General features: G+C 50.7%; 1 protein-coding gene across 2 annotated transcripts in view; it reads right to left on the minus strand.

Annotated features, from left to right (window-relative positions):
- Nucleotides 1-26029, minus strand: part of ARK2C (arkadia (RNF111) C-terminal like ring finger ubiquitin ligase 2C) — a 50895-nt gene extending 24866 nt beyond the window's left edge. For both annotated transcript variants that reach the window (XM_055699506.1, XM_055699505.1), the window contains exon 1: nt 25863-26029. In XM_055699506.1, coding sequence (XP_055555481.1) covers nt 25863-25923 — 61 coding nt within the window. In that variant the 5' untranslated portion in view covers nt 25924-26029. The remainder of the gene's footprint in view (nt 1-25862) is intronic.
- Nucleotides 26030-26503: the final 474 nt, after the last annotated feature.

Genomic DNA, 26503 nt, shown 5'->3' on the forward strand with positions numbered 1-26503 from the left:
CCCAATCCTGTGTGGGCCCCAGCATCCTCTCCCTCCTCAGCAGCATTCGGTGAGGACCAGTGGCACCGATGCCAGCCCTTTCCTCTACACACATTTTATATCCCCTGTCCATAGGGATTTTCAGTGAAGATTTCCATCCTGCTCACCCCTTACCATCCAAGAGGGGCAAGATGCTTTTTGGGGCACGGTTTGCCTGACCTGCTTTAAACCTCCCTGCTAGAATGGGAGCAGCATGTGAAACCTGTCCTAAAAACACAGAGGAGGCTGGTTTGGGCAGGTTATTCCACATCAGTCCCATCCATCTCCATTTTGCATGCATTGATTTTTCCCCCTATCCTGTGTTTTAAGTAGGACTGTAATAACCAGATGTGTTTTCCTGGTGGATTTATTTATCTGCAGCTTAAGCCCGGAGGTGGGAGATCCCATCCAACATGTCTGCACAGCTTCAGAGTGAGTGGCAGTGATCTGGGGGGCGGGTTTAGGAAACTGGTGAATGTTTCACCATTTCTGGGAACAGCACATCAGATTGGATGGGGAACGTTTTGCAGTCCAGCCTTTCTTCTTTGCTGGCTCTCTGGCAAATCAGCCCCAAAGCCAGAACTTTTTGAGGCACAGCACTGAGTTTCATTTCTCCTAGCATCTGCAGAAATGTGCCACCAAAACCAGCTATCTGACCTTGTGGAGAGAGCACAGCGCTGGGGAGCAGCAAGAAGTCAGGCTGGCTATTAAAGAAAGGGAGGTGGCAAGTGCTGGGTGTGTTGTTAGTGCTGCTATTAATGCTGAGGGCTAATGAAGTTTGTAGTGGTGAAAGGATGGGAGTCAGGACATGGGACATCCTCTTGCAAAGCGACTGGTTGGTCCCATGTTGCAGGTCACCTGGATTTTATCTTAAACCCTGCAGACACATGCCAGGTAGGGTGCAAAGCATGTACCAGGGTGTGTGATTCCCTTAGCAGGGCCAGGAGGGCAGCATGTGTGGTAACTGCCACCCAGGGAAGCCAATATACTGTACAGCCCCCCTTGAGTTTTTTTAGAAACCTCCCAAAAACCACACTAAAATATGCCCCTCTTCACCCCACAAGGCAGAAAGCAGGAGCCGTTCAGCAGCAGGCATTTCTCAAAAGTGACAATATACAGAAGACAGGAGCATTTCACAATTGCTAAAGTACAAAAAAATTAAGATTATCTCTTAAAAGAGAGCAGAAATGTTCCCAGTAGGTGGCTTCAGGTGATGCAGCGAATGAACAAGTACAGGGGATTTACTAACCAAGGCTATAAGGTCCTATCCTGAGCCCACGAGCTCACCCCCCCAGCCCAGGGGCAGCCCTCGGCATGGGGGCTTGCACCTGTGGAGCTCCTGAAAGCTTCCAATCCCCACTGGTCTTGTCCCCTTCATTTAACTAACCTAAAGGACTCTGGAAGTTAAAGCATCACGGTGCACTGGTTGGAGGTGTCGTGCAGGGACCCGTTTGCACCCCCAGCATTGTGCCAGCAGCCAGGGCCACCGTCCAGCCCAAGAACTGAAGCTGAAGAGGAGGTGCGTGAGATGCGGTGGGTACTGACAGCGAGTGGGCACATGTCAGGGCAGCCCAGAGTCTCTTTATGCTGAGCTGACTTGAACTCAGGTTTGAGAAAACCCCAGCAAGTGTGAGTCCTGCCATGTCACAGCCTGGCAATTCCCCTTTTACGCTCCATGAATAAGAAGTCTGTAGCTAAAAGCTGAAGATCCTGGAAACCTGTTGCCTTATTAAATTTAATATCCTAGGTACATGTCACTCCAGGAGAGAGAGCTATGTTTAAAGTACAAGTAAAACATCAGTTTCTCAATGCAGAAATAGCTTTTACTTTACATTTCTGCATGAGATCCTGGCATGAGTTAGTGCTGCTAAGCCCTGCTGTAATAACACATAAAGGAAAACTCTACCCAGACAGCAAGAAATATGTATTTGATAGGGCTAAATGTAAAGTCATCTACCTAAGAAAAACCACACAGGTCCTATTCGCAGGTGGCAGAGTATCTGAGGAAAAATGGGGTTTGGTCATCAGCAAACCACGAGCTCCCAGAGCCCCAGCAGCATCTGAAGGCAGAAGTGCTCACTATACGGAAAGCAGGAGGGGGGGCGGCTGGGAGCAGTAAGCCCCTTATGTCGGTGCCAAAGCCAGGAAGGAGGTCTGGGGAGGAGCCCAAGGGTGCCGTGCACACAGCCTGGAGGGAGGCACCGCACAGAGACCTGTGACTCCACACCAGAAAGAGCAAAGATGAAACAAACCACGGTTGAGCGCAGCCTAGAGCAGTGCCTGACATGAGCTGGGACTCATCAGCCCGGTAATAAGACCAACAAAACCCAGCGGTCTGGGCTGACCTGCAGCCAACACAGGCTGAAACAGGGGGCACCGCATACCCTCAGCCCAGACCCTGCCTCAGCACCAGGGCTGATAAAGCCCAGGCTGGATAGTTTCCTAAAGAACGTCCCCTCACTTGGGCAGGAATTAATTTTGGGATGTGGGATGGAGAAGGTGACAACAGCTGTCCCTTCCAGCATGAAAATCCACCTGCTCGTGGGGAATTTCCCCTCCTGCTGAAGTCAAAGGAAGCTGAGCGCATGTCTTTTCCACCACAATGGGAATAGGAAATCAAGTTCCTAACTTATTCCATCAAGAATATCCCACAGAGCTGCAGGTGGCCTGGTAGCAACCAGGTAGGATGCTGCAGGTATGACTCTGTCACAGGCAACATCTTATTTCCCTGCAACCAGCTTCAGAAATATCCCAGCAAGCATCTTGCATCCCTGAGAAAGTTAAGACGAAGTCAATGTTTCCGTCATCAACCTCATGTTCGAGGGGCTCGTAACCTTTGATGTTTGTGCTCTCATGATGCCAAAACTTGGCACAGAAGCACACGGCCAAGATGCAGTTTTATTTGGTAATAAATAGCTCAAATCTCATAAGCCTTTTTTTTTTTTTTTTTTGGCTTAAACATGTAAAATGGGAAAAGAAAAATGTGTGGGGTGGGTTTTTTTCTACCTTCTGATAGTTTTGGAAAAGCAGCTTATACTGAATAATGTCAGGGTTTTTTCAGATATACACAATGCCTTTTCTCAAATGCCTTGCCTTTTTAATATCTGCTCTTTAACAGGATCAATGTCCTTTGCCCAGCCCGGTGCCAGCAGCGCAGCCCAAGCTTTCCAGGGATGACTCGCAACACCGGATTACTTGGTCTTTGGCACATTAAGCCTGATGCTCAGGAAGAGTTAAAACGTGGCAAAACTCCACAAGCCCTTTAATCAATGTCAGTGACGTTTTGAGGACAGATTGCTGTTTTAATTGCGCCCCTGTGACATCGCACTTCTCTAGAGTTCAGGCAGTTATTGCAGCCCACCACTACCTAACCCGCCCCTGGCTGAGCACTGGGTTGTGTCAGCTATCCGCCTGGATTTCAGCACTCTCAGATTTGCCCCAAACTCAGACTTTGCTCTACCGAGGCCAACTGCTTTCCAGTGGCCAAAAGCCAAGGAGACGGCCCAAGCCCCTAGCCCAAGAGCTTGGCTGCCCTTTAAAAGTCCACCTCAGCTGGAGCAAAGGGAAATAGCAGTGATTTTGCTTATACGGTCAGCTCCAGACATCAGAGGGTCCCCAGTGGGACCCCAGGCTACCGTCCAGCTGGTGCCGTTATCCAAATGCTTTGCTATCTGCAGTACTGGAACATCCCCGGGCTGATGTTGGGGTCAGGGTCATGCAACATGGCCCAAAGAGGACTGTGCAAATGTTACCTTACGAAAATATCCTTTCCATGGAGTCTGGATCCACCCGTCGTCCACTCTAATAAGCCACATCTCTATGTGCTGGGAGGGATGATTGAAGGCAAACCTACAGGGCTGGGAAAGTTTCCCCCTAAATGGCTTCCCATCACATCCTCCATCTCAACGCCAAGCTTGCAACCCCGCAGAGTGCACAGAGCCTCCCCACACACTTGTTCCACATTTCAGCCTCCCCCAATCCCAGCAGACCCGGTAAAGAATTACTTGCAAGAGAGGTATGGGGAATTTTCTGGCTGGAAGCAAGGCAGGCAGCTCATGCCGAGAGCTCACCCCTTGTCCCAGAAGGTCCCAGCCTGCCGCCAGCCCTGTGTACATGTCATCTCCAGGAGGAATGGGGGAGCCCACGTATGGTATGGATTTGCACAGCATCCAGGTGACTCACTGAGGGAGAAGTGAATTGGAAGAAAAACTTCTAAATATACAGGTACACTTTGGGCCATCTGTCCTCGAGCAACACTAGCCATAAGCCACGTTACAAAGCACGCAGGGGATGTCACTGCAAGAAGTCACTTATGGAAGTACCCTTATATGGCATAGCAATTGCACCCGAGGAAGAAGCGTCCTCCTGCTGCAACAAGGCCATTGCAGGAATTTTTAGGTGGACAGATTGCAATGCTACATCCAAAACTACTTCCAACCACAGCAAGGTCCTCCCACTTCCCATGCAGATAAGGTGTAACCCAAGTCCCACAGCTGGGTGTCGGGGAAAACACCAGGCATGATCCACAGCTGGGAAGCATTTGCTTAACATCGGGCTGGTGCCAGGAGTGTCTGCTGCAAATCCAGGCATGTCATCTTCAATCTGTCTGCAGGAAAGATGGCAGCGGTGGGTCTGCGCTCCCTGTGCAATGTCAATTAATGCCTTTTTTTCTTTTTCTTTTAAATGTAAAGGCAACACCGTACCAGTAATTAAACTAGTCTAAAGAAGCATACCCAGCCACCTCAAACAGAAAAGCTGTTGCAGAGCCAAAAGATTAAGCCATGTGAATATTAAAGAGAAAGAAATCATAGACAAATCCAGAATGAGCCAAGCTAGGTGACAAGGGAGGCCCATACACAAACCTGCATCCCCTGGTTTTATGTCTTCTCCAACTACCAGGGGGTGAGGAGGATGCAGAGAAGGAAGAGAGGGGACCCCAGCAGCAAAGCCTGCTCCCTCTTTTGAGCAAAATACAACCTCTGGCAGTCTGCTCCCCATCAAATTAGTTCAGGCAGAGCTAATCTGAGCATTGCAGGGTGGAAAACTGGTCTGGGTCCAGAATCCTCACACCGCATCAACCCCTTGGTTGGACATGATGGGCACCTCGTGGGATGGAGAATGTTGGGGAGTTGCTGGGAGAAGAAAGTGCTTCTCAGCAGGGGACAAGCCAAACCAAGTGGCCTTAAGTCACCCAAAGGGAGGGTTACCAAGGCAATGGCAGGCGAGTTTATCTCACTTTACTGTTTTCTTTCAAAGAACTGCCTCCTCCCATCTTGTGTAGGAGCAAACCACCCGGCCAGGACCTGAGCTGACCTCCCGTTATGATTTTTAACATTTCCGACAGCAGTTTTGCCAAGCCTGCTCAGACAGAAATATTCTTCCTCTCTCACATGGATGCTGTTTTTATTACATCTACCTTGGAAACCTACAGGCTGCCGTTCAGCATAACCAGCAAGCCTGGCAGGTATACAGGGAGGCTACAGCATCCTTGGTCCTGCTAGACCAGCAAACCCCCTTGGAGAAGCCCATTAACAGCACCAGCTTGCCACAGTTATCTTACTTTCCCAAAACAGCCTTGCTGTTGAGAAACAAAGCTGACGTTCAGAAGGAATTTGGCTCCGGGCTCCGGGTGTTGCTCTTAACAGAAATAACAAAATAAATAAAAGGGTTTTGGTTACAGGGTGCAGAATAACCTGAAAATTGTTGTTTATGGGGCTGGTTAAATGCCCTGTAAGTACAAATAGTGGCGATGACTGGAGTGCAGTGAGCTGTCGCTCGGGGGAGGAAGATGAGATGCCATGGCAGGGAAAGTGTGTGTCCCCAGGGCTTTCCGAACACTAGGCACTTGTAGCTTAACTGATACAGCCACCCATGTGTTTCCAGGACCCACCACATCAGAGGTAGGATTCCTCTCATGCTAATAATGGGTTATTTTATATTTGCAGGGTGTCTCATATGGGTTTTTAGCAGTTTTAATGGGTGTGAGGTTCAGCTGCTGCTCAAACTCCTGGTCTTGGACCTCTGGAAGTTGTGGGACATCCAGTGTCAGACACCAGAAATTGGACTAGGGGAGAGTTAGGGAGCCCAGTTAGACCAGCTATCCACACATCAGCACAAGAACCAAGAACCTGGCTGGTTAATTAGCACAATACTATTAGGAGAAGGTTGGTGGCCTTGGGGAGAAGCCTGCAGCCTTGTTGAGCTCTTTCCACAAGACTCTAACCCCCCCAGTTTGCTTTCCCCAAATGAAATTCCTATGCAGTACAGTTCCTGCACCGGCAATTTTTATGTCAGGTGAAGCCTTTCAAGGACCAGATCTTCAAACAAATGCAGGATGTGGTGATCTATCTAAGAGAGAGATGCCCCTTGCCATCCCCAGGAGCCGGGATGGGAGGCTGGCAGATGGACAACACTGTTTCACAGCTGCTGATTAAACAGTGATGACGATGCTCAGCAAGACGCCAAATTAATTAGCGCTAGCCACACAATCTACAAGTCCCTTTTGGATTTAAAGAAATCTAAGAATTTCCAAAATTCACTTTTGTACACCTCACTAGCCTGACATTTTCCCTTTAATTTACTGTTCCCAAAGTTGTGTTTCTCTTTCTTAGGGGGCTTGTGCCATTTTTAGATGCCCTGAGTTTGAACGCGTGGCAGAAGGAACTCAGAGCCTTTATAGCTCTTGGCCTTTTGGAGAGGATGGACTAATCTTCGGCTGATATTTAGCAGAGGCTTGCAGCGCTGCATATGACCTCCTGCTTGATATTGTTATGACCTTTCAGCTTCGTTTGTGAGACCATCTGAAATTTGTTTGATTTGGGCTCCTCTGCAGGGCCTTCAAGCAGACTTTTTGTGCCGTGGAGAATCGTGGCAGGCCCAAATTAGCTGTTTCTGTACTTAAATGGCACGGGGGGAAGATGGCAAAGCATATGGACAGTGCAGCAAGAAGCAGCAGGCTGGTGGATGTACCCTGTTTTACAGAGGAGGAGATGGGAGCTGGGCAGAGGGCAGAGCTTGCCTAGGGAGCAGAAGGGGTGGGTGGTGGACCCAGGGCCAGACCCTCTCCTCCCTCTGCATATCTCCTGTGAAAAGGTGTTTGCACAACCGTGGGTTGCTGCCATGCTGTTCCCTCCCCCACTGCCTCCTGGTGATGCTTTGGGGACCAAAGCCACCTTTTCCCTATGACCAGCCAAAATCTCCAACGTCACCCCACACTTGTGGGGCATTTACAGGTACCACCCCACCCAGGGCTCCCACCAGTTAGTGTGTTACCATTGCGAGTAAGAAGAACCAAGGAAGACGGGGCTGAGTTTCTATCAGTAGCAACCTAGCAACCCCTTTTTTGCCTTGCATCCACCATTTTTCCCAGCAGCAGGTGGTTTTCTGTCCTGCAAACCATGCACACGCATGACAAGGAGTGAGAATATGCATCCTGGAGGGCAGGTGGACAGCAGATTGACAGGCTGTAAGATAGACTCATAGAATCATTTAGGTTGGAAAAGACCTCTAAGATCATTAAATCCAACCATTAACCTGGCACGGCCAAGCCCACCGCTAACCCCTGGCCCTGAGCACCATATCTACACGTCTTTTGAAGACCTCCAGAGATGGTGACTCAGCTGGTTCCCTGGGCAGCCTGTGCCAGGGCTTGACTGCCCTTTTAATGAAGAATTTTTTCCTAATACCGGACCTAACCCTCCCCCAGCACAAGGTGAGGCCGTTCCCTCTCGTCCTGTCGCCTGTTCCCTGGGAGAAGAGCCCGACCCCCCTGGCTCCAGCCCCTCTCAGGGGGTTGCAGGGAGCCAGAAGGTCTCCCCTCAGCCCCCCCTCTCCAGGCTGACCCCCCAGCTCCCCCAGCCGCTCCCCACAGCACTTGTGCCCCAGCCCCTTCCCCAGCCCCCTGCCCGGCTCTGGGCACGCTCCAGCCCCTCAGGGTCTGTCTGGGAGCGAGGGGCCCAGAGCCCACCGCGCCATTCCAGGGGCGGCCTCCCCAGTGCCGAGGGCAGGGGGACGGGCACTGCCCTGCTCCCGCTGGCCACACCACTGCTGGCACCAGCCAGGATGCTGCTGGCCTCCTTGGCCACCTGGGCACACGGATGATAGCTCAGTTTTGTCTATATGTATCATTCCTTGCATCTCAGGGAGCGGAGACTTGTCCTTCCCAAAGAAGGACAGAGGACCTTTTAAAATGTCATGGCCCTAGACATTCAGGAAGCATTTAGGAAATCATAATTCAATCTTTTAGCTGGCACCATGCCAGCCCAGAGCTTCCTCCTGGCTCCGGAGAGACATCTTCATCTGCTCCAGACTGAGGAGGGACCACATTTTTCCGTTCCAAAGAGCCGGGCTGGTGGGCTCATTCTCCAATTCTACTTTTTCCTGCAAGAGCCCCGTGCTGGGGACCCCCTGCCCATACCTCGTCTGCCTGCCCTGCTGCATCAAGGGCCACGTGGAGCTCATGGGGAGAGGGGAACAAGTGATAAACCTGGTTGATGGTTCCAGCCAGACGTCTACTAGTACCTCTTATCTTTGGCACTCGCAGGGCAGGAACTGGCCAGTGCTGGGTCCCAGGCAGAGCCCAAAGCTCTGAGCCACAGGCAGAGGTTTGTGTTTCTTCCCACAGTCTCCAAAATCCCACGGGAAGGGTGGAAAACAGCCCTTGCTCAGCCCAGCTTGTGACTCAGCTGCATGGATATTCTCCATGGACAGCCTCACCGAGGGAACATCCCAAATCAGTGTGAGCTCCCCAATCCCCAGGTATATCCTACCCAATCAACTTGCTGCCCGCACGTCCCTGTGAAGCAAGGACTGCAACCGAGCACCAGGGATGACCACATCCACTCTGGGGCACCCACAGATTTTTAGCAGGTGACCATCCCCCAGGCCAGATGGGGACCAGAGGGAGCCCAATCACAGCAGGTAAGAAAGGACCCCATGGGGTGATGGGTGCATCAGGAGAGACCCCGTGGATGAGGGTCACAGGAGTACAGGACCTGTGCATCTCAGCAAAGCAAAGGAGACCAAGGGGGTGATGGGGATGGCTGTGGGGATGGAGTTGCATCCACCTGAGCAGGACGAGGAGCATCTCAAAATTTCCCACCAGTCCAGAGCAAACAGGCTGTACCGTGCTCCCCCTTGCAGGACACAAGAGCCTGCCAGGAACCTGTGAGGTCATGAACTGGAAGAAAATACACCGTTTGTTTTTTTTTTAGTTCCACATTTGACCACTAGGCCCCAAGGATTTTTACTAATTAATAAATTTAATTTATTTTGCTGTTCTCAGGGCTAAGGCTTTGCATTGCTGGGCCTGTATTGTTTCTGTTACAACCTGCTGGTGTCCACAGAAACTTCAGATTAAATATCAGTAACACATTAAGGTCAGGCAGCTCGATTCCATTAACAGGTGGTGAGACTCAGCCTCCCTCTAATGAATGCTGCCCGCGCCTCCTAATGATAGCTGCAGAGGAACTGGGCAGCACCAGCACACAGTGATTGGCACCCCACTGACACCAGGGACCACAAAATTGATTTTAAAAGTCCATTCAACTTCTACAAATCATGGCTTAAGTTTTCCTGACCTGTGACAAATCTGCGCGAGCAGCTGCAATTGAGAGATAGAGCCAAGAAGAGGAAAGAAAGAAAAAAAAATCCACCAAAAAAACCCTGCAGAAAACCCCCAAGCAAGAAAAAGACTTCAGCAGGGTTCCGTCTCAGCTTCCAGCCCTCAGCTCCAGCTATGTATTTCTACCCCTCACGTTATGAGCAAGGTTAAAGGGGTTTTTTATCCCACTGCCTGCCACAAAGAGGGTACAGAGGATGTGAAGATGCTACAAGGTGTTCCCTATTGCTGGACTCATGGACATTGGGTCAGGATAAGTCCACCCCAGTCAGACCTATTGGGCGCTAGCCCCCATCTGCTTTTCATAGCCCAACAGCCACCAGTGCTGGGACACCCACCCCCCCACCCCCTGGCCAGGAAACAGCTTTCAGGAGCTGGCAATTGCATGGGAGAGCAATGAAGGTGTCCAACCCATCACCTTCCCAACCTCTTCCAGCATGGACCCGTGGCCAGTGCCTTACAACACCAGCCTGCCTCTGCAGTAAAGTGATATAGCTACTCCCACCCACAGGCAGAGGAAGACCTACAAAAACATCAGAAAACACTCTTCCTACTCTTTAGCACAACTAATCCAAAACCAAGGGTACAGCCAGCTCATGTCTCTACCAGGCCAGTACAAGCTGCAACTTCTTATAGAGCCTTAATTTACCCAAGTCCCCCTCGGGTATCAAGGTGAGGATGTTCTCCACCATGTAACACAACAACGTGGAGAAGAAGCTGACTTGGGCTGCAGTCAGGAGCTGCCCTGCTGAAGCAAGGTGACAGTTTTAGTTGTGTGTGACTACCCAAGGTCTAACCAGCTGTTTGCCCAAAGTATCATTTCAGAGATATTTTGAAAGTGTAATTGGGGTGAGGAAGAAGAGGAGGTGAGGATGAAGAGGATGAAATAGGACTTTAAGGCACTACTACAGCATAAGGAGCAGAGGTTTCAGGCTGTAAGCTGTTACGTCATTATTGATGAGGCATTTGGGAGGTTTATAGCTCTTCTACTCTGTAAAATTCATCCTTCCTAAAGGAAAACATTTATTGCACTCAAGTGCAAATAAGAGTTAAATACAGGGAGATCAGTTTAATAGCATAGTTATGCCTGTTAAAGCGACTGTAAAACCAACATCAAGGCATTTCACATTAATTCCCTCTCAGTGACTCCAGATCTGATTTGCTTCGACAAATCCCCTGCTATTGAGAAGTGTCCACAAGTCTCCATGGCCCTGTATCAGCTGGCTTTGCAAAAAGCTGCTGTCGGACTCAAAAAGTCAATGTTCAGCAGCTAACCAGGGAAACCACACCTATTGAACAGAGCAGCTAGATAAGGAAGTCGTACAGTTAGCTGTCAGCAGCCAGGTTGTCCTCCAGACCATTATTTTTAAGCAGATTTCATAGAGGAGATGGAGCCCAAGTCACTCGTCTCACTATTGTAGTGGGTGACCTTGGGAAAGTGCTTCTTCTTGGATTAGAACTGAGTAAAGTTAAAACCATTCTTTAAAAAAATATATATTTTTTTAATACATATGTTTATGACACTTAAGAAAGAATTGACGTTATTTTTCAACCAAAAATCTCAGCTTTGTCATTTCTGTTTCATTTCTAAATCTAAATCTTTCCTGAAGAAAGCAGAGAGATCTGAGCAAGTTTTTAAGACTAAATACAATTCTTCAGACATCTCTTGTAACACATTTCCTCAACAGTAACCACAGAAAGGAGGATGAAAACCAGAAATCCACTTTTCCCCACCCACATTCACATTTTACCAGGAATTTTACCTATAAAGGAGCAGAATCATCTGCATTTTCCTTGTTTCCTGAATTTTTATATCCAGTGGTCTGTGAGATGGGCACTGCTGCATTGTGCAGATGGAGAAATGAAGGTGCAAGACCAAAAGCACTTACTTAACCTTAGGGAAGACCAGAGGGTCCAAGTGGGGATCTGTGGAGCTGGGGGTCAGCATGCTGTGCACGCTGCCCACCTGGACCCACAAGTGCTGTTTGGGTAAGCAGGATATGTCCAGCACTTTGGGAAGAGCTGGTTTCTGCTCCAGGTGTTGGACACAGCCCAGCTTCTTGGCCTTGGACCAGCCCCGTGGTGGTTTGGGATCTTCCTCATGCAGATGTGGCCAAGGAAGTGGATCTTCCTGCCCATGGAAAATCTCCTTGTTTGGAGGGGACAACCCCAGTGCAGAATGGAAGTGCTCAACACCGAATTTTCTGGCAGGGGAGAACACATCTTCACTCCTGTCCACACCGTCTGACTGCCCATCCAGCCCTAGGAGTGGGTGGACCCCCAGGGATTGCTGACCAGAGAGCAAGCACCGCTGGCTGTCATCTCCATCCTTGAATATATCCCAGACTTGGTGGGACAAGACCCCGAGACACTCAATAACCAAGCTCTGCCCTGATCAGGAGGCTGGACTGGAGACCTTCAGAGGTCCCTTCCCTCTGAATTACTCTGCAACTCTATCAGTCAGTGGAAGATGCTCTTTTGCTTCTCTTCCCGCCCCCCCCCCCCCCCCCCCCCCCAAGAGCATCTTTTGGCACAGCTGGGTATGTGCCTCCACATTACAACTCTGAAAGCACCACCAACATGGAAAAAGTCTCCCCTACCCTTGCAAGGGGTGTGCTTGTAAGTGCACACACGCATGCACAGAGTGGTGCAGTGCACAGCACTTCTGCATCACAAGGAGTGCAGGTTTCATTCAAAGACTTGAATGAAAATAATCCTAGATGTGCGTTTTCCATTTATATTGTCAGTTCACAGTGTAACTGAACCTTTAGAGAAAGCAGAGAACGATTACACGATTTTTCACAGCACTAACTGCTGAATCCAGGAGAATACTTCTGCCTGAGTTGAAATAACACAGCAGGAATAACACTAACCCATGTAACGTCCGTTGGACGGTGGCTCTGGCAGATATCAAGTAGAAGAGAGAAAAGCAGCAATTACAAAGGTGTATTTCAGATTCATCTCAGCTCTTGGGGGAGGGAAAAAAACCCCAAAAATAACTGCATCTGTTCAAGCCGCAAAATCTGTTGACTCCTCAGAGCTCCCAGTTACAAACAGAAAGGAATTAGAGTTGGGATCTGAACTTCTCAGTGATGTTAATTAAAGCCTGGTGCCTCTGGAACACCAGCGGAGCTGCACGTGGCATTTCTAAGATTTCTCTCGTGCTTTTGAGAAAAATGCTCTGCAAAGCATCTGACAGTGTTCCTCCATTCGGAAGAAGCATTTTGACCAAGCAAACCCAACCAAGCTGCGTTAGAAGGTGCTGGCTGGCTCAGAAGTTGTCCAAGATTTGGCAGATCTGCAAATATCTAGCCCAAAAGAGATGCCTGCAGACCCTCACAGGGAAAGCTGGATGGGATAAATCCCAATCCCTGACATTTTACAGTGGGATCATTCTTACTTTTTAGAGAAACAACAGCTGTATGTGTGGCAAACTGAACGGCAAAATCCCACACCCACCCAGGACCCCTGGGCTGAGGTCATTCACTTTTCTGCTCTGATGGAGTACATGGATTCCTGCTCTCTGTGTTTTGGGGTAGCAGCACAGTGGTGTAAAGCCCCACGAACATCAACCTGCTCATAGTTTTAAATGCAGAGATGCCCCAGTATTACAGGTGCAGCTTGAGTTACCACACGCCCGAATTTTCTCGTGACAAGTGGTGGCTCATTCAACCAGAGCGCCCAGCCCTTCAGAGCAGCTCAGCTTGCTCAGCAAAGGTCTCTTCTCTCTTAATAGTGTGAAAACCAGTCAAGAACCACCCCTAGCCCCTGCCCAGCTTGGGTGTGGTGGAGACCCACAGTTCTCCTACCCATTATCAAGCCACACTGACAAGAACCCACAGCCCATGGTGTGGGATCTCTCTCCGTGTTGCTGCTTTTTCTTGACTTCCTGGTCCACCACCCGCTGCCCCCCAGATCCTTCTGGGCTTCCTGCTGCATGTTGCCATCCCTTCTCCACCATCATCCAGAACTTCCACACCAGAACTCAGCTAAAAGCTCTCCCACAGATGTAAGTTTGCCAGGAATTTTAAGCCTTGCTCTTTGGAGAACGCAGAACACCAGAGATGAAAGTTATCTTTCTCACCATGGAATGCAGTATGCACGTGGACATGCAGAGAAAGCAACTCCTACAGCTTACGGATTGTGCCACAGCCAACCCCAAACCCCAGGAGATGCAAGGAACAGACCCCTCATGGCAGGCATCAATAAGAACAAATGACCTTTTCTTTGGCTTTTTGGTGTCTGAACTTTGGCAAACACTTCGCATTTTCATGTTACTGTTGTGCACTGGGCTTTTATCCCTTTTTCCTATTTTTTTTTTTTTAAATCAAAAGTCTCATTATATTTGTTGGCTTTCTCAAAACTCCAGCTCCCCAGCATGATACAAAAGTGTTTGTGTCACAGCATCACTAGAAATGGGCTTGTTCTTTACACTGAAAAAAATACCCAAAACCCAAAAGCAAGCAGAGTCTGGGTCTGTTCATGGGCTGGAGAGGAGCGTTTCGGCTCGGGGACAGGGTTCCAGCTCTGCACACCCACCCATTCCATTAAACTTACCTCCAACAAGTTGTGCTCAGAGAGGACTCCCCAAAGCCCTCTGCAGAAGCAGCAGCTCCAAGCAGGGTCAGTTGTTGGGTATCCTGGTCCATCTCTCCTCCCGCGCACCATCCACCTGCCCAGCCCTGGCTCACAGGAGGGTCCCAGCACCCCTTTGATGCCCTTTGGCTCTCACATTGGCCTGGATGTCACCTCCCCCCCCAGGGGATGCTGCCAGTGAGTTGGGTTTCTGCAAAGCACATCCATCCTTCCGTTTTCCATTTGAATTGCAGGAAATTGGGAAGGGGCCCTTGCTGCCTCCCCATTCCCATCATGGGGCCAGAAAGCCGGGACCAGTTGTGCTGGTGCACCAAAACCGGGAGGTGGGGAGAGCCGCAGGAGGTCCAGGGAGCCAGAGGATGGGTCTAAGCCTGGGTCTGCCAGCATCAAAGTCAGCCCAGGCAGAAAAAACCTCCTCTCATTGCTTGGTTTCTGGTAGGAAAAGGTTCAAAGAGAGACGCTGGGCTGTGGATAAGGAATCCTAGGACAAGGACAGGGGTTCCCACACAGTTCGGGTGCATGTAAGCCAGCATAACGTATCCCCAAACCTGCTATCAGCTTCCTGGATGTTTCTGAGGTCTGGCACTTGATTTCATTAACGGGACTCAAAACTGCTTGTTATGGGAAGACCAGAGTCACGCTGGACACCTAACGAACACGCTTTGGCTTCCCTAACAGCAGCCCAACTCCTTTCAGGAGGAACTGCCTTCTGCCCAAGGGACAGGGAGGGGAGCTACCTTGCCTCGCTTCCCCTTGGACCATGTCCTATTTTTCTAAGCTTCTAACTACCTCCTGGCAATATTTTCCTTCCCAAGGGCACCTCTTCACCCTATAGAAGGAGCACCTGGATGGCATCACATGCCATCTGGATCTGGCACTACAGGACTGTGGCTGCAATTCCTGTTCGAGACCTCAGCTCTCATTTTCATTTGGGAAACTGTCTTTGGTCCTCACAATCCTGGAAACCCACCCTTGTTGCCAATAGAGGTGAGGGGGAGAGGCAGGGGCTGACATGACCTCCCTCGTTTTATAAAAGGCCAACGATATTTTGCAACCTTCTGCCCTGAGAACACAGTCTGCTTCTCCAAGACTCTTCTCAGGCATGAAAGCACTTTCTGTTGATTAAATAAATTCAACTTCTGCACACACTGAGGTCACGACATGGTTTCACAGTACAAGAACACAGAGGGCTGGGGCAGCCTGTTCCTGATCATTGCATGATTTCCAAATGAGTAGGAAACAATGAATCCATCTCTCAGATATGAAAAATAACCCCTATGTCTAGGTGAAACGTTTCTGTATGAAAAACCCAACTAAAAGATCATGATGAATTGGTTTTATTCCCTGCATCCAGTTGATGCTGTTTCATTTTCTGCCATAAGACAGGATTTCACTCCGAGGTTGTGGCCTATTTCATTTCACTTCAAATGAGACACTTAAAAGAGATTCCCACCCCCACCCCCACCCCGTTTTGGTGAAAAACTCAAAGACTATATAAACCCAGGAAAATAAATTTTCAGCCAGTGAACTGGAAAATAGTCATCACCATCAAAACTAGGTATCTGTGTTTTCACATAGCTCTAGTCCCTGGCAGCTAAGGTCAGGAGGAGTGCCACCAGCTGAGCTGCTGGTCCACCACCCAACACTCAGCCATGCACACCCCCCGCAGCCACCAGGACATGACAGCCCTTGCTGCGGGGCCCAATTCCTGGGCAATACTGTGTGTTTAGCTCGCAGCTTCATGGGCCAGCCTCAGAGACAACAGTCCGGCCACGGCCAGTTAATTTAGTGCAGGAAGGAGTCACGCAGAGAGCTGAGAAAGAGACTGAAGATGGACGACGGGTTTTGCTGCTGCTTTCATAAAAGCAGGGAAGTACAGAATCGTGAGGTTGGCAAAGGCCTTTAAGGTCATCAAGTCCAACTATGAAACCAGCGCTGCCAAGTCCATCACTAAACCATGTCCCTAAGCATCTCCATTTTAAATCCCCCCAGGGCGGGTGCCGCCAGCCCCCCGGGCAGCCTGTGCCAGCCTTGGCCACCCTTTCCGTGACGGGATTTTCCCTCATTCCCAACCTAACCCTCCCCCGGCACAAGGTGAGGCCGTTCCCTCTCGTCCTGTCGCCTGTTCCCTGGGAGAAGAGCCCGACCCCCCTGGCTCCAGCCCCTCTCAGGGGGTTGCAGGGAGCCAGAAGGTCTCCCCTCAGCCCCCCCTCTCCAGGCTGACCCCCCAGCTCCCCCAGCCGCTCCCCACAGCACTTGTGCCCCAGCCCCTTCCCCAGCCCCCTGCCCGGCTCTGGGCACGCTCCAGCCCCTCAGGGTCTGTCTGGGAGCGAGGGGCCCAGAGCCCACCGCGCCATTCCAGGGGCGGCCTCCCCAGTGCCGAGGGCAGGGGGACGGGCACTGCCCTGCTCCCGCTGGCCACACCACTGCTGGCACCAGCCAGGATGCTGCTGGCCTCCTTGGCCACCTGGGCACACGGGGGGCTTGTGTTCAACCCAAACTGACCCAAGGGATATTCCATACCGTATGAAGTCTGCTCAGCAGTAAAAGCTAATAGAAAGGAGGAGGGTGCATGTGTTATGATGACCTTTGTTTTCTAGAGCAACCACTACAGGTACAGAAGCCCTGCTTCGCAGGAACCAACTGGACATCGCCTACTGATGGGAAGTAGAGAATACATCTTTTATTTTCCTTTGCTTCACTAACCTACCTTTATCTTGACTCATGAGTGCTTTTCCATCCTATTTTCTCCCCCTCTGCCCAGCTAATGAGGGGAGCAACCAAGTGGCTTTGGTGGGCACCTGGCAGCCAGCCAAGGTCAACCCACTACAGGATGATACTGAAGTTTCCCACTCAAGCCAACGAGGGCTGAGCAAAACCAGCTCATTAGTGCTTTTGGTAGAAGACAGATAAGATTTTCTCCATTCAGCCTCACAAAGAGCTGCCTGCAGCCCATTGATCTTGAAGGAGGCTGTGCCTGAAGGAGCAGTTTATGGAGTGAGTTTTGCTCTGTCAATGGGGTTTGCCGGTGACCAGTGTGGGAGGGGACTCTTTTTAATAAGGGTGCATGCAACTGAGACATTTGTTATTTAAAAAAAAAAAAAAAAAAGGCTCATAACCCCAAGCCCACTCATGTCATGCTATCTTGGTGCAGGAAACCTCCTTGGTCCTTGTCTCAGTCCCTGGAGATTTGTGGGATATCACAGACAGTGGCTGGACAAAATAAGGCTTCTCCCAACACACTGATTGCTCCCAACATCTATAAAGCCTCATTGTGATGGACCTTGAATGGACCAGTGCCTGGGGATGCTACATCCCATCCATTTTCAGTTCAACCCTGCTCTTTTCCAAACGTTTTGAGCAAATATGTTGAGGGGGTTTTCCCTCATTTTCATGCCTTAGACACTCATCTCCAGACCCTACCAACACCCTCATCTCTCATCATGGAGAACACAGACCAAAGATGCTCAATTTTAGTGAAGCAAAGCTTCAAACACTCCCAGTCCCTTCCAGGTCCTAGTGTTGAGGGAACTTCTTAATTTCAATTAGCCATTCATGCAGTAAACCCCCCCAAGGAGGGGGCAAGCTATCAGGATCCGACCCTCCAGGGCTTCCCACCGTGGTGATGCAAAACCAGGCACGCCGGCAACAAGATGTTTATAGCCCAATGATTCATAATACTGCAGAGTTTGCAGGAAATGTAACACCATTCATGATTAAGAAATGCTCTTGTTTTCTGCTAAATATATAAAATAATCACTCATCCCCTGAGAACCAGATGCAAATTATACATAGTACTAGCCTCATATGCCAACCGCTATAATTCCGGTGCAGCATGAAGCCGTTTCCCAGGGCTCTAGAAGTCCCTTAATCTGCCTTTTGACGTCAAATGATAAATTTCTTGCCTGGGATCATTAACAGGATGACTAATGAAAGCTGATAAGTGAATTTATAAATGAAATTAAAGATATTAATATTAAAGGCCAGGCTACAAGAAAGAGAAACGTGGATTTAGCAAACCACAACAAGAAGCCCAGTAATCTGCATGAGATTTGCAGCTTCTTTCCTGCTGGGTAAATCAGAGATGTGCTATTTTTCATCTGGAGGTTGTAGAAACAGCCAAGCTTGACAGACACCTCTCCTGAAGCATTAGCACCTCCACTACTTTCAGATGCTACCCGAGATTTAAAAAGCTCCTGTTTGAGTTTGCCAGCAAATGCCATGCCAGGGCTGAAAACACGCTGGTGGTCCTGCAAAGATAACTGCACCACCGAGCCCACATGCAGACAAAATACCTTCAGTCTGTGGTCAGTTTGCTGACAATTACTTTTTTTAAAAAAAAAAAAAAAACAAAAAAAAAAAACAACACACCTCACCTCAAACTAGATTCTTATCTTACTCATCCCAGGATAAATGCCAAGCAACTCTTTTAAAAGCTGAGGACTTATTTTGGATTCATGCACAGATAAACAAGTTCAGACCTTTGCAGCTTGGTGCCTCATGCCAGGTCCAGGCAGCTTCACCATGAACCCACAGCTCGTTTCTGACTCCAGCTGCTCCTCACTGAGGTTTGGGCTTACAGGAGAGTCTATTTACATCTCAGCTCCCACCAGCTGATGTTGATCAGCCTTGAGTGGACCAGAAGAACACCCTCCACTGCCTCAGGTAGCACAGGCAAATGAGACCTTACCCAATGCTGCAGGGCTGTGTGCGAACAGGCACCTCTTCTGCTATTAAAAAAAAACAAAAAAACAAAAAAAAAAAGGAGAAAATTCCTTTTGCCTGTAGATGCCCAGTTTTCAAGCAGATGTGTTATGGAAACAGGTTGGTTGGGCAAGTGCTCATGAGTGGTGCTTCCTCACGTATCCACAGCTTTCAAAAAAACCAAGATCCCTTTGGGTATGTCAGTACCTTGACTTAGCAGTGTGACTGAAGGAAAAGTGAGATGCCACCAGGAGTGTAAGAAAGCCCAGATGCACAGCACTAAGCACCACTGGGCAGGGCTCGTTTGCTACAGGGTTGTTTCCCAATCCCACCCTCCACTGGAGGAGCCTGGCGTGGGGCAGCCACAGCGTGACAGATGCCCAGGGGACCTCGTGTTTCTGAATATCATTCAGAGACCCTCGCAAGCCTGAAGAAAAAGATGAGAGAAGGTTTTCAGAGCAGCCTCTAACTCAGCCCCAGGGTTGAGTGCCTGACTACTTGGCCTGGTGGGCTGTCCAGTTCCACCAGAGACCTGCTCAAGGTCCCTGCAAAGAAGTCCCAGAAGGTATCCATGGCCTGGCTTTCTCCTCACTTAGGGGAAATGGGTGCTCCTTGTACCATTTGGGGAAGAAGGTGGAGGAGCAAAGCATGGTAACAGCTCCACAGCACCACTTGAGCTCCCCAGGGAAAACCAGCAATGGCTGGTGCCTCCATCTAAGCTGACCCACACCTCAGGGTGTCACCTCCAGGCAGGGAAGCTGCTGCAAGTGGCCAGGAGTGGAGGGATGCAGTATGAGACACAGAGACGTCCAGGTCCTTCTCCAAGCTACCGAAATCCCCATCCAAACATCTCCCTGCAGGCATGTCCTCCCTTGGAAAGGTCCCAGCCCGTGGGTACCAAGCTGCCCCTTACTGCCTCTCCCCATAACCTGCGTCTTCACTGCTTCCAGCACCTGCTTTGCTTCTGACCCTGCTGGGTTGAGTCTCTCAAACCAAAACAGTAATGTTCATTAAAGAGCTACAAGCCATACACATGCAACTTTCCTGCAGGCACATTTTACAGCCTTTAAAGGGAGGGAGAGAAAACAGCAGCGGTTAAGGACACTTACCAAGAGGGATCCACAACAGCACGCGCCAACCAGCCCAGCCCAGCCGGGGCTGGGAAATGTAAAGGACCAGCAGGCAGGAAAATGGGTGAGAAAAGGTCCCGGGAGACTGCAAAAGTGAGCAAGAGGAGGAGCAGAAAGGGTTAAGCAAAGGTGGTGGGGAGGCATGGAGCAGGCACGGGTTTGCTTTCCCTTCCTTCTGGCTGCTGCCAGCTCTCCGGTCCCTGACGCTCTTGCTCTAGCTGAAAAGTGATTCGAGGCTTTTTTATTTTACAGGGAGAATTTAGCCATTCCCAAAAGACCCAGTTTTTGCCCCAGGAAGGTTTAGGACCACGCAAGGATTTAACTGGGGGGATCTCCCATGGGGTCCTGTGCTGAGCTGCTCAGGAAACCACAGCCCCTCTGCCAAACCTGACTGCAGACCAACCCACTCCGTCTCCCAGAATTGAACCCAAAACCATTGGAAATTTATCGTTTTCCCCACTGGACGTCAGCCCCCCCTCTCAGTGCCCACCTGCAGGTCCCTGCCCTGGCCCTGCTGCAGCCACACATCACCCTTCCCCTTCCCAATCCACCATGTCGGTTGGAAAACCTCCCGAGTGTCGTAGCCGGAGTTTCGAGCACCAAGTTTGCCGTAAGCAGCAGTGTGAAGCTCTATTTTGTCTACTACCCTTTGATCAAAAAGCCTTGTCTTAGCGCCCGACTCCAGGCGCTGCAGGTTTTATGCAGAAACACCCAAGTACCATGAGAAGTCCAAGAGTCATAAAATTTGGCCATGCCATCACACTTTTCCTCATTGCCAAACCAACTTGGGTCTTGGAGGTTGCAGGTATTGGAGATGATCTAGCTGTAGAAGACCTTTTTCAAAGCCTCCTCTCGCATTTCTGTCACGTTTATTTAATGCTTCCCAAAATGAGGGCTCCCATGCTAAGGGTGGGAAAGGCTTTTCTCTGCTGAGCTGCTGCAGCATCTGTCTATCCCCTTTTGAACATCCCTAGAGGCAGGGACTTTCCAGCTCTGGCACAGGACAGCCCCAGCGTACGGTTTGGGTTTGAACCAGCATGTAAATGGGCAGGAGGGGATGCCCGTGCCCTCGCTACCCAGCATCACGCCCCGCAGAGCCCCCAAGAAAGCCATCTCCACCTCTCCTTCCAGCCCTGCACCTCCAGCGGTTGCAACCATCTTCCGTCTGCTCAGTGGAGAGGGATGAGCCGATCTTGCATGTCCCGGGTGCTCCCCGTGGCACTTGGCGGGTGGGGGTTCTCCTACAGGTTTGGGAGGACGTGGCTCCCACGCCTGCCCCAGCAGTGCTCCATCCTCCCCTTTCAGCTAACGAGGTGCTCCCCAAATTATAGGCAGGGTTTAAAACAATGACAAAACAAGGAAGCTCAGACTTACTCTAGGACAGTCCTTCCAGGAGGTTCACGGAGGAGGACTCTGCGCAAGACCGGCGCCTCGGCGAGGACCGAGGCCAGAGGCGGTTATGGTAGCATCCCGGCACCTATGGATCCTGCCCCCTGGCTTTGGCACCCCACACTCTGTCCGGGACTCACCAAGCGATGCCAGACTGTGTCCCTGCTGCGCCCCACCGCCTCATCCCCCCCCAGCTGGAGCAGCTCCTGGGTTTTGTGGTAAACACTCCCCCAAGACCCCCTGCCCCAGCATTGCTGCTGCATTTGCATTCTCACTTGGGCACCAACTCACCAGTTCTTAAATAACAAACTTCCACGGGGCCAGATCCGCACACAGCGAGGTAAATCCAGATCAGCTCTCATTAGACTTTGCTGATAATTCCCAATATGAGCAAAAGGTGACTGCTATTTGTTTATCTTTTCCTTTAAAATGATGGAAATTGTGACACTGCCCCAAAATCCCCGTGTGAGAGACAGATCGGTCCAGCTCCCGTTCGGCATCGTTAAATGCACGCAGATATGTATAAGACCTTTACACAACCCTTATATAAATGAATCTCAGAGCCTGTTTTGTCCATGTTTGGGATTATCTGCCTCCCTGTTATTGAAAGAAGTTATTTAAAGCAGCCCAGGAAGACAGGTTGGTGCTGGAGAGATGTATAGGCTTTATAGAAACCACTGCATGGGCCTCCACACCCACAGCAGCACCACCAGCACGTGACTCGTCTTGGATTTCCTCAGCCCGCGATGCTAAAATAAAAAAAGATTATTTTCTTTGTACCAGGTGGCTTTTCAAGACTCAGGAGTGTCAAAGGAATTAAGTCATTAAATTGCGGATGTGTTTTTGATGGATTATGAGCTATGAAAGCCTGGTGGTTACTGGCTAATAAGGCTGGGAGGTTGATGGGGGTAGGGGGGTGGGGGTAATGTTTCCTGATGTAAGAATGTGTTTCTAACAAGACAGGTCAAAATACGATGCGGATGATAAATCGCTTAGTACAAGTTGCCATTAACCCAGCAGTTTTCCGTATTATTAGATTACCAGGGTACCCTCAGAGTATATTGAACAAACAGTTTTGCTCTGTATTAGCGCTAATTTGCAGAATAAGATGGGGGGGTTATCATGCTCGCTGCAGTGAATCCGCCACTCCAAACAAAGGGGCAGCTGCCGGCAGGTGTCTGTAGCGCGAGGTACATTTCGGAGGGGACTGGGTTTATCCATGTCGGGGTTTCAGGGTAGGGTTTCGGGGAATGCAGAAGGGGAGGGATTTCATTTTTTCCCACATCATAACCCAAATCTCATTGTCTCACGTGTGGGGGGGGGTTGAATTATTAAAAAAAAATAAATTAAAAAAAAAAAAGGAAAGGAGGGAGGGGATAATAAAAAAATCATCACATTGGAAAATGATCAGCCCCAACAGGCATGCATGTCTCCCTTCATGCAAGCGAGAAGCACAGCCTCCCTCCTCGGGATGCGTACGGGGACATGTGTCACGCACGGAGCTCAGCGCTGGCCCGGGGCGAGGATGGAGCGAGAACAAAGGGCCACAGCATACACTACATCCAGGGGGGAGCAGGGGGGGCAACCTGCTTGTGCTCATACAAGGTGGGGGGGACAGGATGGCCAAACAGTCATCAAGATACACGGAAAAGGAAATATGGAGAAGGAAATCATAAATAAATGTTTCAAAAAAACAACCAAACTCAGGATCAAGCTAGGAGGGAGGTGGAAAGGCACGGCCTTGCAAAATGATGCGTCTCTTCGAGGGATGCTGGGGTAAGGCAGGGCGGGTTGCTGGAGCCACTTGCTTTTGTTTTGTTTGCTAGCGGCTCCTCTTGAAATTTTAGCGGTGGGGAACCGACCTGCTGAATTTGTCTTCCTCTCATTAAAGACAAATAACCAATCCTTGTGCCTCCCCCGCTCCTGTGGAAATGCAATTAAAGACAAGATGCTCCCCCCCTCCCCACTCCTCCCCAGCGCTATCTTCTGTTTTTGGGAGCCCTGACTTCCCTCAGTTTCTTGTGGAACCCCAAGCCAGAACTGGGGAGGTTTTAAAACAGGACCATTTTGCAGACCTGGGAAAGGAGGTCTGGCACAGGAACAAGGACGGGTGACCGGTATTATTATCGCCTTGCAGCCGCAGCAAAACTGCTCACTGACCGCAATTGGGTTGTCCATTCCTCCCTGCTTCCAATATTTTAAGGTTCCCAGTGACTTTCTCCCAACCCCCTAGTTTGCTTTTTTTGACCAAATCGGGTTATTCAGAAGATGGTGGGCCTGGAGGCTTCAAGCATGAAAATGTAGTTACAACATTAGCAGCTGGGATGGTTTTACGAGCCCTGCTTTACAGGGGTCTAGTGAAGATATTTATAGCATGCCAGTCGCCGCGGGACCAAGGCACGGCAACTTCTCGCCTAGCAGATGGTGGGCAGGGTGCTCACATATATGCATATGTTTAAATATACAGCTAATAGGTTAGACGGATTTTTTTTTTCTCCAGGTTCATTTACCTCTTGTTAATCAGGTGTTTTTGGAAAAAAAAAAAAAAAAAAGGATAGCTCCCCCCCATTCATCTGGAGGTCATCCCTCTCATTTTAGTATCAGTCTGGTAAGGAGTGTGCAATGTTGTAACTAGAATGAAATAAGCAGCAGACCCTTCATCAAATATCAGGGTTGTTTGTTTGGTTTTGGGTTTTTTTTGGGTTTTGTTTTTTTTTTGGGGGGGGTGTTGGTTAATAACAAGGGCTTGGATTTATACACCTTTTTCTTTTTGCTGTTCTGCAGTAAAACAGAATTCTGCATCGGCACAACAGTAATACGGACTGTGCATCTAGGGAGTATGGATACACAGACTAATGCTGAGAGTAGATATGGGATAGGAGGAATAAAAAGAAAAAAAAAACGTATTAAAAAGCCCCCATATCTGCACTACTGGGAAAAAAATCCACTCACTCAAACCTCACGATGGGGGAAAGCAAGGAAAAAATCTAAACAGCAGGATACGACAATAAATGGGAAAACAGCAATAGAAAAAGCACACTAGGTTAATATAGGAAAACTAGTTTCTTTATTGAGAGATTGTATATTAGTATTAGTGGAATTGTGTGTAACAATGTCATCATGCACACAATACAAAAAGGCAAGGCCCACCATGCTATGGAAGGGCAACAGAACAAAAGCAGCGTACACTGAGCAGATGTATAGGCTACAGCACATTACATTTCAGCAGGGTATGTCTCTACAGAGAGATTTACATCAGAAACTAGGTAATGTAAAAAAATACAGACCATGCTTTAGTTTTAGTACAAGAAAAAGGTGGAGATACACAACCAAAGGATATTCGATACAGAAAATTACCCACAAAATAAGAACAGGAAGTAATTTAGCACAGCAGAAAAAATGTTATCCCTGTTTAATGGAAAACCATTTTGCCAGTCGTTTCTTTTCACAATCAGAATTTAAGGGTGTGGGGGGGTGTTGGCCACATCGGAGGTGTGCTAATGGGATGGGACACTTGTGGCTGACAGGGCCGGGGCGATGGCGCGTGGGGCCGGCCGGGCGAGCGGCTGGGTGGGCGCAGGGCCAGCTGTCAGCAGCGGTGTCACCACTGCCGGGACTGGGATGCTGCACCCCACTGCGGGTGGCTCTCGCCAGCACGCTCTGGGGGTGGGGTGTGTGTGTGTGGTATTTTAGCCCCTGTTGAGCCACAGCTCTTACTCTCCACCTCCTTTCCAATTATATCGTTGGAATTAAGGCCAGTTGCTGGATTTCCCCTCTTCAATTTGATTTTTTTTTGGGGGGGGAAGAGGGGTGTTGCCCGTAATTTGGGGGCGTCTGGCCCGCTCGAAGTCCCCCAGGAGACTCTGCGCCCAACGACCACAGCAAAATGAATCCACTTAACAGGAATTTACAGTGCAATGTACTCAGCTAAACAGGATGAAGGTACAAAAATGGCTGTTATCGTCTACAGCTACGCTGAAATGGCCTGGTGGCTAGGCTACACGGCGAGACGGGGGGGGAGTGGGGGGGTAAATTAAAAAATAAAAATAAAGATTAAAAACTAAAAAAAGGCAAATGGATCTACCGAAGCACGGGCTTGGGGGTGCGGGCGGGAGCTGGGCAAGAGGGGACCGGGACCCCCACAGCGGGTACTGCTGGGGGGGGGGGGGGGGGCGCGGAGCCCTGCGCGCCTGCGGAGCGAGGCGGGCTCGCCCCAACCGCCCACCTGAGCGCACGGCGAGACCGCGGGGAGGGCCGGGGGGCGGCGCCCTCCTCACCGCGGCCGGGGCACCCGCGGCCCGGGCCGAGCCCTCCGCCCGCCCACACAGCAACCCCGCCACCCCCCCTCCCTCAGCGCGGAGCGGTCCCGGGACGCGAACCCGCGGCCCCCGCGCACGGCGCGGTACCTCTGTTGCGCACGGAGCCGAAGACGGGCAGCACCAGGTAGCCGACGTGCACCAGGACCATGCTGCGGCCTTTGTGGCGCGGCGCGGCGCGGCCCGGCCCGGTCCCGCCGGCCCCTCCGACGCGGCGGCGAGTGGCGGCCGCCCGCTCCGCCGGCACACAAAGGCGCCCGCCGCCAATGGCAGAGCGCCGGCGGCCGGAGGCCCCGCCCCTCCTCCGCTCGGCCCCGCCCCTCTGCCCGCCCTGCCGGCCAATAGGAAACTACAGGAGGGCGGAGGGGGCGGGCCGGGCGCGAGCCCGCGTCGGGCGCGCGGGTGCGCGGGGGGGGGGTGTGCAGGGGCGGGCGTGCACGCGCAGCATGGACGGGCGCACACGTGCCCGAGGGAACACATGCGTGTGCGCGCGTGTCCCGCAGCACGTGCGCACGCAGGCACGCAGGCGCGGGCACATGCTGTGTGCGCGCGCGCGGCACGCGGGGACACGGTGCGTGGGCGCTGGCGCACGTGCACGGAGGGACGTGCGCACACCGGCGCGCGTGCGTCGGCACGCGGCCACGCGTCGGCATGCAGGTGCGGGTGCGCGCGCAGGCACGTGGGCACGATGCATGGGCACCGGCACACGTGCGCAGATGCACACACGCGGG

The sequence above is a fragment of the Falco cherrug genome, chromosome Z (genome assembly GCF_023634085.1).
Source record: "Falco cherrug isolate bFalChe1 chromosome Z, bFalChe1.pri, whole genome shotgun sequence".
Taxonomy (NCBI): domain Eukaryota; kingdom Metazoa; phylum Chordata; class Aves; order Falconiformes; family Falconidae; genus Falco; species Falco cherrug.